General features: G+C 37.7%; 1 protein-coding gene across 3 annotated transcripts; it reads left to right on the forward strand.

The window, feature by feature from the left end:
• The first annotated feature begins 2996 nt into the window (after positions 1–2996).
• FAM174A (family with sequence similarity 174 member A) lies at positions 2997–12696 on the forward strand. 3 transcript variants are annotated; one of them, XR_008447931.1, is made up of 4 exons: positions 2997–3412; positions 6844–6975; positions 7081–7193; positions 7287–12696. XR_008447931.1 is itself a non-coding variant. In XM_054055202.1 (3 exons), the coding sequence occupies exons 1-3, from the start codon at positions 3144–3146 to the stop codon at positions 12244–12246; spliced, it is 423 nt and encodes a 140-aa protein (XP_053911177.1). In that variant the 5' UTR covers positions 2999–3143; the 3' UTR covers positions 12247–12696. The 3 variants fall into 3 exon arrangements, 1 of the variants encoding a protein (XP_053911177.1); XR_008447932.1 differs by having other exon boundaries at positions 2998–3412; positions 12225–12696; XM_054055202.1 differs by lacking the exon at positions 7081–7193 and having other exon boundaries at positions 2999–3412; positions 12225–12696.
• Positions 12697–12928: the final 232 nt, after the last annotated feature.

Consider the following 12928-nt stretch of genomic DNA (forward strand, 5'->3'; position numbering starts at 1 on the left):
GGATGTTTAGGTTGGATATTAGTAAAAATTTCTTTACTGAAAGAGTGGTCAAGCATTGGAACAGGCTGCCCAGGGAAGTGGTGGAGGTGGAGGTGTTCAAAAAAGTGTGTAGACATGACACTTTGGGATGTAGTTTAGTAGGCATGGTGGTCTTGGGCTGATGATTGGACTGTATGATCTTAGAGATCTTTTCCAGCCTTAAGGATTTTATAATTCAAGTATTAACCTTCCTCTCAGGTAATACTTCTATTTTTATTGGCTTTATATGCTCTAAAAATTAAGTGAAAGTGGCTATGTATATCTACTGCAGTTTGACACATAACACAGATACATAACTTGACTCCTGTTTTTAAAAAAAGTGAATTTACCATGTCCTGTGTTTTATTCATCTAGGCCAGCAATTTTTCTTCACACTAAATTCTATTTCAAAGTATAAATCGTTCTTTAAAGCTGGTAGTATGACAGGCTCCATCATTTGTAATGCAGAATTATTAGATGCTGAAAAATACTGAGGTCAAGTTTCTGGCTTCCTCCTATGTAGTTTCTACAACACACCACAGTTCCATACTCTCGAAGCATGTACTTTCCTCTGTCAATCTGTGAGGTTCTTTACTAACTATATCTCTAAGACATGGAATGGAAGGAAAGGAGCATCAAGTGAATATTTCTACATGGATTTTTCCTTCTTTTATATATTTTACTGTTCAGAATTGAATGTTCTGTAATAGGCCAAGCACAGGGAAAAAAGTAATGATTTAGATGAAGATTGTCAGCTAAAGGAGATGTCCCTGTTCAGTTAGTTACATTCACTAAATAATGATGTGATATTATAGCCATAGAGGTGAAGCCACTATGCAACTTAAAATAATGTGCAGCTGCTTGTGAAAAGTTAGTGTGAACCAGAACAAACCCTAAGCTCCTTGTAAGAGCAAATCCTTGTTCTATTTTTCTTCATAAAATTATTACTTCACCAATCTAACAATTATTAACAGGCAGGTACACTTAAAAAACTTAATTATCAAATCACTTTCCACATGCCAGTTCAAAACTATGTCACATTTCATAAAAAAATCCTCTTATATCATTCTCAAAGCAAATTCTTGCAAACAAACTTGAAGTCTATTCATACCTAACATGAATTTAGGCATTTCAATGGTTAAAAAAAAATCAAAGAAATCTACAAAGAATTCAATAATTGTTTTTGTTTCAAAATAAAGAACACAAATTGCTGTACTTTCATTTCCTATTCTGAAAATTCAAGACCATCTGACCTTGCTGAAATAAGAGCATCAGCTTCTTGTTTTGGAAAAAAAACCTTCAAAAACCAACTTCCCTTAGCCACACAGCACCAGAACCCTCAGTTTTAAGGAGGTAAGTTTTGCAAATATAGACATTTAAAAGTAAGAATATTAAGTCATGCCATGGTCTTCAGCGACCAAGACAGTTTCCCCCTTTTTCTTCCCCTCACATCTGACATACAGTTTGCCATGCAATGTACTGCCATATTCCCTTAAGCGAGTATCCCAGTACAGCTACATCTTACACAGTCCACACATCATTTCCTTAGGGCAGTTTAACATCAATGACTGGTATTCTAAAAAGTATTGCTCCTTTTGAACATAACACTTTTCTCAGTCATAAGCCACTTTGCTGGAAGACAGTTGCTTGCACTTGTTAGGAAGAAATACATAGCCAGGAAATTCACAGGAAAGAAGAAATCTGATAGGTACTGGAAGTGGGGGGACCTGTATCAGTCAAGCTCTATCAAAAAAAAAAAATGGAAAAAGCTATTACGAAAGTTTACTCTCATGCTCCATCCAGCACAGCAAAAACGGTTGTTCAAAGCATCTGAATATTCCCATTAAAAGAACTGTGATTTTTCAATGGAAAGACATGCAGATGATAGCTAAATGGCTATTTAAATCAGTTTCACTCTTTCCAAGTTCTGTCTCATTGTTTGACACAGGAGCTTGAACTTATTCTCTCAGCTACCTAACAACTAAACTCATTAATAATTTATTAATTAATTACTGTTGAAATTATCTAGATGTAATTGTACATGATGAAGTATGATTGATAAAATGAAAAGTTTAACATCTCTGGCATATTGAAACAAGTCTGCTCATACACATAATCCAGTTGTTACCCATCCTACTTCAGCTGCAGCAATATTACTGCACACGGCTTTTTTGTTTTCTTGGCATTGCATCTATTTCCTCCTACACTATGACAAATGAAAAACCTCAGTGCCAATGTGGACTTCCTCTTTTCCTGTACGTACATATGACCCCGAAAGCATTGTTGCAGTCTACAGTTCACAAAAAAAAGGAGCTAAAGAAAATAAACTAATAATGGACTCTTACCATAAAAGGATTATCTGACAGGAAGAGCATTTCCTTAAGGAACACATGACAAAGTGTCATAAATATCACGGCAGATTCACGCTGTACAAAGTTGTTATCCTAAGGGCCCTGTCTACTAGATTCACTGAAGTCCACCAGCAATGCATCGACTGCTTCACCACCTCTGGTTGTTGTCTGCTGAGACACAACTACTTTCATGACCTTTGCACCTTAACTGAAGCAAAAATATCTAGACTAAGTCTTCAGGCTCTAATATTTTCCAAACATTCCTTTTGCTTATGTTTTCGTAACCATTTCACATGAAGTCTCAATATAGGAAAAGATCTGGTACCTCACCAGATTTTGAATATCTGGCCACACCGATTGAGAAAATCACACCTACTAGTCCCTTACTAATTCAGCCTATAAAAGCGATAGTCTACTCCTAAAACCCAGAACATCTCCCAGCGGCCGTATGCGGGGGCTGCCGCCCACCCCGCCCGGCACGGCACGGCAGCGGTGGGCTCAGAGAGATGCATGGAGCTCCCACGCTACCAGCGCGGCGAGATCCCCGCCGAACGTGTAAATCCGTGCCCCGTTTATTATCTTCGACCCACCACTCGGACTCCCATCGGGCCTCGCTCTACCAGCGCACCGCACCGCACCACGTGACTACAGTCGGGAGGAGCGCGCGCTGGCCGCCGGCGTTTCCCCTTCTGGCGTCCAAGCGGCGGCCCCCGGCAGCGCTTACGCAGCCCCAGACGGCGGTGCGGGTGCGCGCCGGACGGGGGGGAGGGTAACATGTGGCCGCTGCGTTGTCTCCTGGCGGGGATACTGCTCGCTGCCCGTTGCGGGGGGGATGCGACGGAGGTCCTTCCGCCCCTGAGTGCCGCCGCCGCCTACCTGCGCCCCACGGAGGTGGCAGGCGGGGGTGCCACGCGAAGCAGCAGCCGCCTGGCCGAGGTGTCGGCTTCGCCCGAGCAGGGCCAGCCCATGACCCAGCGCGCACTGTTCGTGCTGGTGCTGGCTAGTGCCGCCCTTATCGTCTACTTCGTGATCCGGACCGTGCGGTGAGGGCCGGGTTGTCTGTAACGTTGCAGTGGGGAGCTAGCTGGGGACACGTAGCTCCCTCCGGGCCACCACGGGGAGGGAGCGGGTTGCCGAGGGGCCGACGCTGCACTGAGCCCGGCCGGATGTGTTGGATTTCAGGTTCGGACTAGCGAGCAGGGCCTATCTCTGCTCCCTGCAGAGAGCGCCGCCAGCTCAGGCGGCTGGGAAACTCCCGGTGCCGTTTCCCCGCCGCTTGCGAAGGGATAGGCGCTCGGTGGGGCTTCGCTCACAGCAATGATGCCACTTAACAGTGTCGAGCCTTTCCTAAATCTGTTCTTTTCAAGTGGACCTGTCGATGTTCACAACCATCAGTCCTCTAGAATTTAATTTTGTACCTTCTGTGGGTTATTTTTGTCCTGTTTGCAAACTTCTGCCTGACCTACCGAGATTTTCTATGTACCCTTCTGCCGTTTGTGCTTATTATTACGGTACATTTATCTGTTTCAGGCTTTCACGCAGAAAAGGGCAATTATGAAGTTTGCACTACTGGTCAGCTGCGTTTATATTTCTTACGGAAACCACTGACTGCATAACTGTGGTTTTATAGTTAATTGCAGCGTTTGTCACTGTTTTGTTGTCCTTGCAGTTCTACGTGCTTTCTTCCATGTGTAAACTGTGAACTCTTATAGGCAAGGCCCAAGTGTATGATTATGCGTGAAATACATTCATTATGCAGCGAGTTCTCTTTTCATTGTAATTAGCTACACTCGCATTTAGTGTGCCCAGTACCTTCACTCTTTATTCCAGAAAGGCACTTGAAAGATGGGGGGTACATACTGATTTATGCAGTACAAGTAAACTAGGATATCGTGATTGCTGCGTAGCTATTACAGACCACTCTTGAAGATCCTTCAATCTTATTTTCATTAGAATGCATACCTTGATGATATCATATCTTAGTAAAAATGCCATAATCTTGTAAGCAAGTGAAAATAGGTAAGAGGCCCTCTCAGTGTTCTGTTCCTTCTCACAGGAGCCTGTTGAGTTCTGAGTAGCACTGCGGAAAGGCCAAATAAATAAAAGCCTGTTATTGCAGGAGCTGGAGAAGGAATTTTTCATCCACTGCTATTATTTTCTTCATGAGTGATAATTATTTGCAATTCACTTTTTGACGACAAGAGTGCTCTCTTGTAGGTGCTACTGGAAACAGGAAGCTTAAACCTTATCCTGTAATTTTTCATCTTTTTGTTGCATCTTGCTTCTGAAATTTGGAATCAACAAAGTGTATGCTCTTGAATTTGAACTCATGGCTGAAGTAATTTTGGAGATAGTTGTATAAGAAGTGCAAGGTTTAGGTACATTCCTCCCAGTTTTCTTTTGAAAAGTTTTCTCAGAAGTAAACCATCTTTGTTGTTGCCAGACATAAAGGTTTCAGGGCTTTCTAGAAAATTGTACCTAGATGGATGACAGTGGGTGTAGTTTTTCTGGATTTTAGTAAGGCTTTTGATACTGTTCTTCACAGCATCCTTCTGGATGAATTGTCCAACTGTGAGATGAGCAGGTGCATGGTGCGATGGGTGAAGAACTGGCTGAAGAGTAGAGCCCAAAGTCTTGGCTGGCAACTGGTCACCACCGGTGTTCCTCAGGGCTCAATTCTAGGCCCAGTTCCATTAAATATTTTATCAATGATCTAGAAGCAAAAGTTGACTGCATCGTTAAAACTTTAAAATGAAAGCATGATGAAAAATATGTTTATTTCATACACACCATGTCTTCTGTTTCATTTTCACTAAAGTAGAATCTAAGCAATTGGCAGTAGGACAAGCACACCCAGACATTCTAATAGGCTAGTCTTAAAGTTTTAGATTGATCTTCTACATGGTGTTTTGAAGTATACAGCTTCTTTCAGTGTTGACGGTTAAGGGCCAGATAAAATAAAGGAAGAAAATCAAAGGAACTTTGTTGTGAACCAAAGGTGAAATTTGTGTCCTTGTTACTAGTGTTAGATTTAAACAATGAAGTTAGATACGTTAAGTTTCACTAAAGCACTTAAATGCCTAGCACAACAATTACTCCCATTTTGAATCATAGTTGAGAGTGGATGAATTTGTCATGCTGATTATTTTTTTTCTTATCAGAACATGGATTGCTTTGAAGAAAGGTATGTGTTTCATACTCCTCCCATCCTGACAAGGCAAAAAAGGAAGTCTTAATTCACTGGAGTGTAGTCTAAACCAAGACTGGGTGCTGCTGTGTATTCCTGGGAGAAGACAAATGCTTTTACAAGTTGCATATTAAAAAAAGACTTTTTTAGGCACACCAGAGTAAAGTTAAGAGTCTCAATATCTTATTTGATGTTTCTTACATGTATTCTGAAGTAGTATCTCATTGTGTGGCAGAGAGGTGATTATGTGAACTACAATAATAGTAAAATATATCATACCTAGTATCATAGTACGCACTATAGTAACCTAATACGTAATAATAAATATTATTATTATTAGCTCTGAAATATCCAGTATTGAAATTTTTTGATGTTGTGCACACCTTTCTGAAGCATCTAGCTTGGGTTTGCTAATTCTGGAGTTTCTGAAAGGAGGGGCTGCTATCACCTTTGAGGTTAGCATTAAATGCCTAGAAAGCAGATTAGTTTTTTGGTTTTTAAGTCTAGTACCTTTCATGTAGCTGCTGTTTGTTAGTATACAGTAGTTGAGAGTGACTCCCTCAGCATAGACACCTTCATATAGTGTTTGCTGAGTGGCTAGTGATTCCTATTTGTCTAAGACTTCAGCAAGGTATAGTCTGTGCATGTAGGAGTAGTTCTGCAGAGCCAAATAGAACAGTTCAGTGTGTGCAGGGCTTACATGGGACCCAGATCCATGCAGAGAAGCTGGAAAAAGTGAGAAAAGCAGATGCAAATAGCCTGTTCATCTGCAGTAAGCACTATGCCTTAATTCTGAAATGTGAATTACTGCCTCTAATGCAATTTGTGCTGCATACACCACATTGACTCTACAAGTTCTCTCTCACTCCAAAGTGAAATTGTAACCACTGTTTTTACATTGATAGCTGTAAAATTCACAAATGATAATAAAATGTTTCAATGTCACCCATAACTTTTGTTAGATCTCTGCTATAACTTTGTTGAGTTTCTCTGGTTTTATCTGCTCTTCTATAGAGACATAAAACACATAATATGTAACAAGACAGGTTTTTTTTTTTAATTGTGGAATCCGCTAGAAGTATGTTTTTGCTTGTATTTTTACCTGGTTCTTGCATTTGGTTACCAAGTGCCCGTAGAGACTTTTCAAATTCACTATAGTAATTCTGTACAAAACTTCAGGTAACGTTTTTGTTTGCCTTATTTTTCCATTGGATAGTTTTCCTACATTACTGGAATAGAAAGTAGGGAAGAATTTCTAGAACTTAAATGTTTTCAAATACATTTCAGGCTCAGAAGGCAAAACAGAAAAACCCGAAGATACGGAGTTTTGGATACAAACATAGAAAACATGGAGCTGACCCCATTGGAGCAAGGTGATGATGATGATACAACACTATTTGATGCCAGTCATCCTCGAAGGTTTGTATATAGAAGCCAGTGTACTTCTAGCAATAGAAGTGAAGGAGAGTGAATGATAAGCATTTTCACTGAGAAAGCTCACTACTGTGTTTCATATGCATGTAGTTGGAGAAGGGATGTCAAGAACACTTGAATTTTATATGGGCAAGAATTTAGTGGGCAAGAAGATAAGCACCATTTGTCTTCAGCATGTGAATTCCAGAGAAATGGAGAGGAAGGTAGGATATTTTTGTTACAAATACAATGTCATCATTGAAGCTTGTCAGTAACTAGCTTTTAACTTCCTCTGTTTTTTTTTTTTTTTTTTTGAGGCTCCTCAGTTTTTCCCTGTGTCTTCTCTCCTGTGAGTTCTACTTCCAGTAGTTGCGTTCTGCTTTCTCCTTGCTTAAGTAATCAACAGTTAGTGGATGGTGATCCTGCACCTAGTTGCGTTCTGCTTTCTCCTTGCTTAAGTAATCAACAGTTAGTGGATGGTGATCCTGCACCAAGTTTTAGATTTGATACTGCTGCATAGAAAGGTTCATATTCTTAAGTCACTCTCTGAAACTATGCAAATACAGGAACATTTTCTTATATTTCATTATTGTCCTTGCACTTAAACATTATGATCAATTCAAACTTAAACTTATGCAATTCAAACTTCAAAAAGAAGTTTTCCTTATTGAGTATTGCTATCACACTGCACATGCAAAAGCAGTAAGAAATTTGATAGAGTTGTAGTTAGGACCACTGTCAAGTGTCAGAAGAGATAAAACGATGAATTTTGCCAGTCACAGATAGTAATTGATTAAACGCTATTTAGTATGAAACTGAACTGATGTCTCAAGCAAAGCAATTCAACAAATGCAATGGAGGATGTCTCAAATGAATTGAAAGTATTGGAGCAGTGAGTCAGATGTTCTGCTTTTTATTAGGAAACACCTTTGGATGCAGATCTGGAACTTGAAATAAAAAGTTAGGTTTTTATAGCTTTTTAGGGGCACTCTTTCAGATTCAATTTTTTTTCATAAGTTAGACTTTTTTGTCTCTCCTATGCATTAGATGAAACTAATTGGGATATCCTCACTGAATGCTCCTCTGTATTAGAGAGTTTTAGTTACCCCATGTTATTAGTCTTGTTCCAGTATAAATTGTGCCTATAATAATAGACACTTTATATTCAGGAATTGCTTTGATGTCTTTCCTAGATCTTTTAAGTTCTATTATTATTCAGCATACTTATTAGAGTTTGAGGTATTTGATGACCAGTTAAAACAATACTTCCTTGTAAATGTTTATTTACAGGAATATCAAGGAACCTTATTATTAGGAATGAATATGATAATATGGCTACTCCTCATTTACAATCAGTATTATACAATTAAAAACACTATTGTATCCATGTTATAGAGGTTCCTGTTATGTTTCAAAAGCCCTATTTTATCTAAAGGGACTATACTTGTAGTGTGTTAAGTAAGTATGTGCACTATATCTTCCAGTGCAAAGGAGGCTGTTTTTATAAGTGATACATGTCCTATGTATGTAGTTCGGTGTTCTGATTTTTTTGACTGCTTATAACAACTTCCAGTTTACCTGTTTTGGAAATTTGGGTTGCATTATATAAAGGCTTCCAGACACTGAAATGGCAACGTGCATCTTCTAACCCTACTCTTTTGCTTTAGTAAGATGATATCTAAATTCAATTCATGTTCCATAGAAAAATCTAAAATTCCAAGCTTGAAGCTTTACCGTAATATAAACCAAATAACTTTGAAGTCTGAAGCTATAAAACCACCTCAAAGTGTCAAAATGATTGTACCTGTTTCTTTAAGCTTCCTTGCATACCTTAAAATAGAACCATTGAGGGAAGTGTGACTAAAACTTATATCAGAGGTTTTCAGAGGGTGGATTTCTTTTTATGTTTTTAAATAGATGGTGTTTTATGTTTTTAAATACTTCAGTTTGGTGGAGAAAAAATTTTCATTCAAGTATTTGATCGTAGAAGAATCTAATAGGCACAGTAATTTTAAATGGTTGCAAATCCATTTTGCAGCAGTAGTCTTGCAGCTGCTTATGGAGTAATCAGAGTATGTAAAGCAGATCAATACTGTTTTTATCCAGTTTACATAGTTGAGTCATTTAATTACTGGGTATTTCACTCTTATCCCTGAAAGGATGTATCAGGACAAAACAAAAGTGAAAACACTAAGAATACACATATGGTCTAGACTAAGGTCCTTATTTTTATTTTGCTTTTCCCTTTTTGCCACACAGACCTGTTAGGGTGATGATGAGGTGTAGATATGCTTGTTAACAGCCTATCAATCTGAAGAGACAAACCAGTGAACTTCTAGAATCTAAATAGGGCTGTACCAAGGATCCTACATATTTCTGTCATGATCATTCAGTTGGGTAAACCATATTCTATTAATTTCCCTTCAGAATTTATCTTGGAAATTCATACTCAATGAAGTGGTTTTCGTATGGATTGTACTACCTCTGGTCACAATATGGATTTTGTCCTATTATGTCCTAATTTCATGTTTTTGTCTACGCTTTTTGTGGTTCTGTGGTTGAAGTTAATTTTACGATTAAGAAATTAACTTGAAATAAAGCAAACGCTTTATAAGTATAGAGAGCAGGCTTTGAACTATACTTGCCCTTAGCTGTGATAACTACAAAAAATTTCACACTACTAGTGTTGTAGTTGGAAAAGAAAAAAAACAAGCCCCCCAAAAACACACCAAAAAACCTCTTTTCCAATTTCCAAATACCCACTACCTATTTAAATTGAAGTATTGCAGCAAATCATGATTTTATTTAGCTATACCAGGCAATTTGGAAGTGTTTCAAAATAGGTTACCGATCCAGACCATTTTAAAAACACGTCTTTGGGTGACATACTATACAATTAGTTTGAGTGCATTATTAGTATTTGTTTCACTGATGACTTAGCTATTGTAAGATGAATGAAGTATTTTTTTTAATAGAGTTCCTCACACACTATGGTATTTTGTTGATGAAAGAACTGCTAGATATGTGATATTTGATTTTAAAAGCATCAGCTTCTGCTGCAAAACCAGGACCTGATGTTTTCTTCCAAGTGTGAAGAGCCCAGTAGAAATGGAGATAGAAGTGGTGTGTTATACTTGAACATGCCATAGTCTGGAGTAAATACATAGTGATGTGACTTGTGGTGTAGGCACACCTTTACTTCTGTTGTATGGAGCTGTAAAATGTGACAATAATGTTAACCTCTCACTCAAATTGCAAGCAAAGTAATTGTATTGCAGTAACCGAGTGATCTAACCAAACAATTTTTACACTTAAGTTCTTTTAACTTACTGAGGAAAACTAGCTGAACAGATTACATCTAATACCTTCTAACTACCTTACTGTAGGCAATAAAGGAAGATGTTATGATTGTTTAAAGATAGCTTTTTAAAGAAGGAAGGTTCTGAAGTTATAAAATTCTTTATTATCAGGCTTTTGAGAAAACAAGGATTTCAGTTAGTTTTAGTCAATAATGTGAATATACTCCATTTATGTATGTTGAGAGCTTGCTGTGCCCTCCTTTATGCGCAGAAGCTCTCAAAATTTTAGAAGTTTCTGTTTAGCTTGAAACAGGGTTTGTGTATAGGAGGAAAACAGTGCTGAACAATGTGAATACACTCCACAAATCACTGTAGAACAGCTTGATAAAATGCAGTCCAAACTTCAAAAAGCAAGAGCATTGCTGAGAGGGAACTTCGAAAACTAATATAGAACACCTTAAAAAAACCCCTAAAATACTCAGTTGGGAATGTACTTTTTCTAGTTAACTTCTTTTCCCTTGTTTCAACTGAGCCTTTTGCATCTGTATGGAAGTTTAGTACTCAGTCTTCATATTCCTGCTTAATCAAAGATTAAAATGTGTAACAAATCAGAATCACTGAGTGCAAATTGACAATAATAATGCTCAGATATTCTCAGGAGGTGTCATTACACTTTGTCCTGTAATCAGCAGTAATTCAGAGGTACGATTAGTTTGGGTTTTTTCTAATGTATCTTATATATAGATAGTCAGGCTTGGAACAGCTAGTTAGCAGAAAAAAGGAAGAGGGGCTTTTAATGTGTTTCGAGTTTAGTCCTTTAAATCACAGTTGCAGTTTTGCTTAACTACAGTCATCAATCAGCTTATTCAGTTCATCAGTTTCTCACCCTCATTATAGAAGGCACTAAAAAACTTAATGCTTTTACAGGAAGTTCTAATCTTTGTGTTCTGGTGGGTTCATATACATTTGTTATGAACAAAAATTATCTAAATATTGTACTATATAGAAGGAAAAAAAGGTAACTATCCAATGGTATGCAGTCTACTTTCATTTTTCTTGACTAAAACAATCAAGATTTTTAAGGTGATGCTCTACATCACCGTGTGCTTATGTTAGAAATTCCTATTGGCTTCTTTAGGGTTGCCTGCTATATCTGTTTGACTCTTTCCAAGACTAGGCAGAGAAACTGGATTCTTTCCTAAAATCAGCATAACAGTTTTAGTATAAGTGTGTTGATAAGGTTATTACTTCAACTGTTGTTGCTGTTTTCTTTCAGATCTATTAAAAAAAAGTGCATAGTGTCCTCTGTTGTAACATAGATGTAGTTTCAATGTACTTCCACTGTTGTCGTCATCCAGGTAGTCTCTGTGCCTCCTCAGTTTGGGGCAGCTTACCTGAATCGGATGTGTTAGCCATTTTGTTCAATGGCATGCTACTACACATCCAAGTCTGAAATATTGTCTTTTGGTTTCTCACCATGCAACCTTACCTACATGTCAACTGAGTTACAGTATGGTAATATAACATCTTCATTTTTGAAAGGTACATCACACTAATAATTTACAGTCTTCATTAAATCACTTTATACATACCCACACAGCTTCCTGCTCTTCAAGGCACAAGGAAAAGCAATTCTTCCATTTTTATAGCATCACAGTTGTGGATATTACCAAGAGTTACCAAAGTTTGACTAGGAACTTGGGAGCCTTCTAAGTTTAAAAATATATCCAACATGGTGAAACCCTGTTTTTTTTCTTATAAGTGAGTTGTCTTTCCATTTGGGTGGTTGAAATGAGTGGAGTTTTATGGCATTTAATAATAAAATTTTATATCTCTATGTTTTGGGTTTTTTTTAATGTTTTGGGTTTTTTTTAATGTTTGGTCTTCAATGTAGGCTCAAAAGTTCCGCTTGGAACAGGGCATTTCAAATTAATGCATCTGTTTCTTCTGTTGTAGAGAAGTACATGCCTTTCAGTGAAAGAACTTAATCTTAGAACGAGAGAAGGAGACTACTTCATGGGAGGAATAAGAAGCAAGAGGGTATGCAAGTTGGGGGCACTAATTTAATTTGTGTATAGTATGGCAACCTTAATTTGTTGCAATAAGTACTGTATAAATTTGTTGTACCCTTTTGTATATAGAGGATTCTAAATGTAAAGCCTATGGAGAGAGAGTACACTAAAATGAAAACCTGTTTGGAAGGGAGAGTATTTTTAAAACAGGGTATTTTTTTTTTTCCTTGTTACCAGTCTTGTATGCCATAAGCGTGGTATACACCTTTTCTACAGTAATCTGGAACATCAACAAATTCTTTTTGCTTATATTAAATTGTGAGTAAACATAGCCTCTGTGGACTCTTAAGAATTGTTAGAACGTGAGTTTAGTTGAGAAGGTGCTTTATCCTTTACAAATAAAAAGCCAAACCATTGCCTTTTGTGTTGAGACTTTTTTTAAATGGAATTAATGTTTTTATGTAAACTTCAGAGAAAAAATAAACTGTTTACAGTGTTCCTAGCATTTAGTGTGATACTTCTAACATTTTATAGATACTGAAAATGTTAATATGATCCTGTGAAACACAGTACTGCAACATCTTTTTTATTATTAGGACAATTTACTACAACTGTTATGGGCTACAGGGAAAGAGGGATTATCTTTCC

Source organism: Cuculus canorus, chromosome Z (genome assembly GCF_017976375.1).
Source record: "Cuculus canorus isolate bCucCan1 chromosome Z, bCucCan1.pri, whole genome shotgun sequence".
NCBI lineage: Eukaryota > Metazoa > Chordata > Aves > Cuculiformes > Cuculidae > Cuculus > Cuculus canorus.

Bases quoted from the DNA above. Each gene is read 5' to 3' on its own strand.
- FAM174A (XM_054055202.1), top strand. From the start codon at position 3,144: ATGTGGCCGCTGCGTTGTCTCCTGGCGGGGATACTGCTCGCTGCCCGT. The intron at 3,413-6,843 runs GTGAGGGCCGGG...AATACATTTCAG, and splicing joins TTCGTGATCCGGACCGTGCG to GCTCAGAAGGCAAAACAGAA. The intron at 6,976-12,224 runs GTTTGTATATAG...CTTCTGTTGTAG, and splicing joins GATGCCAGTCATCCTCGAAG to AGAAGTACATGCCTTTCAGT.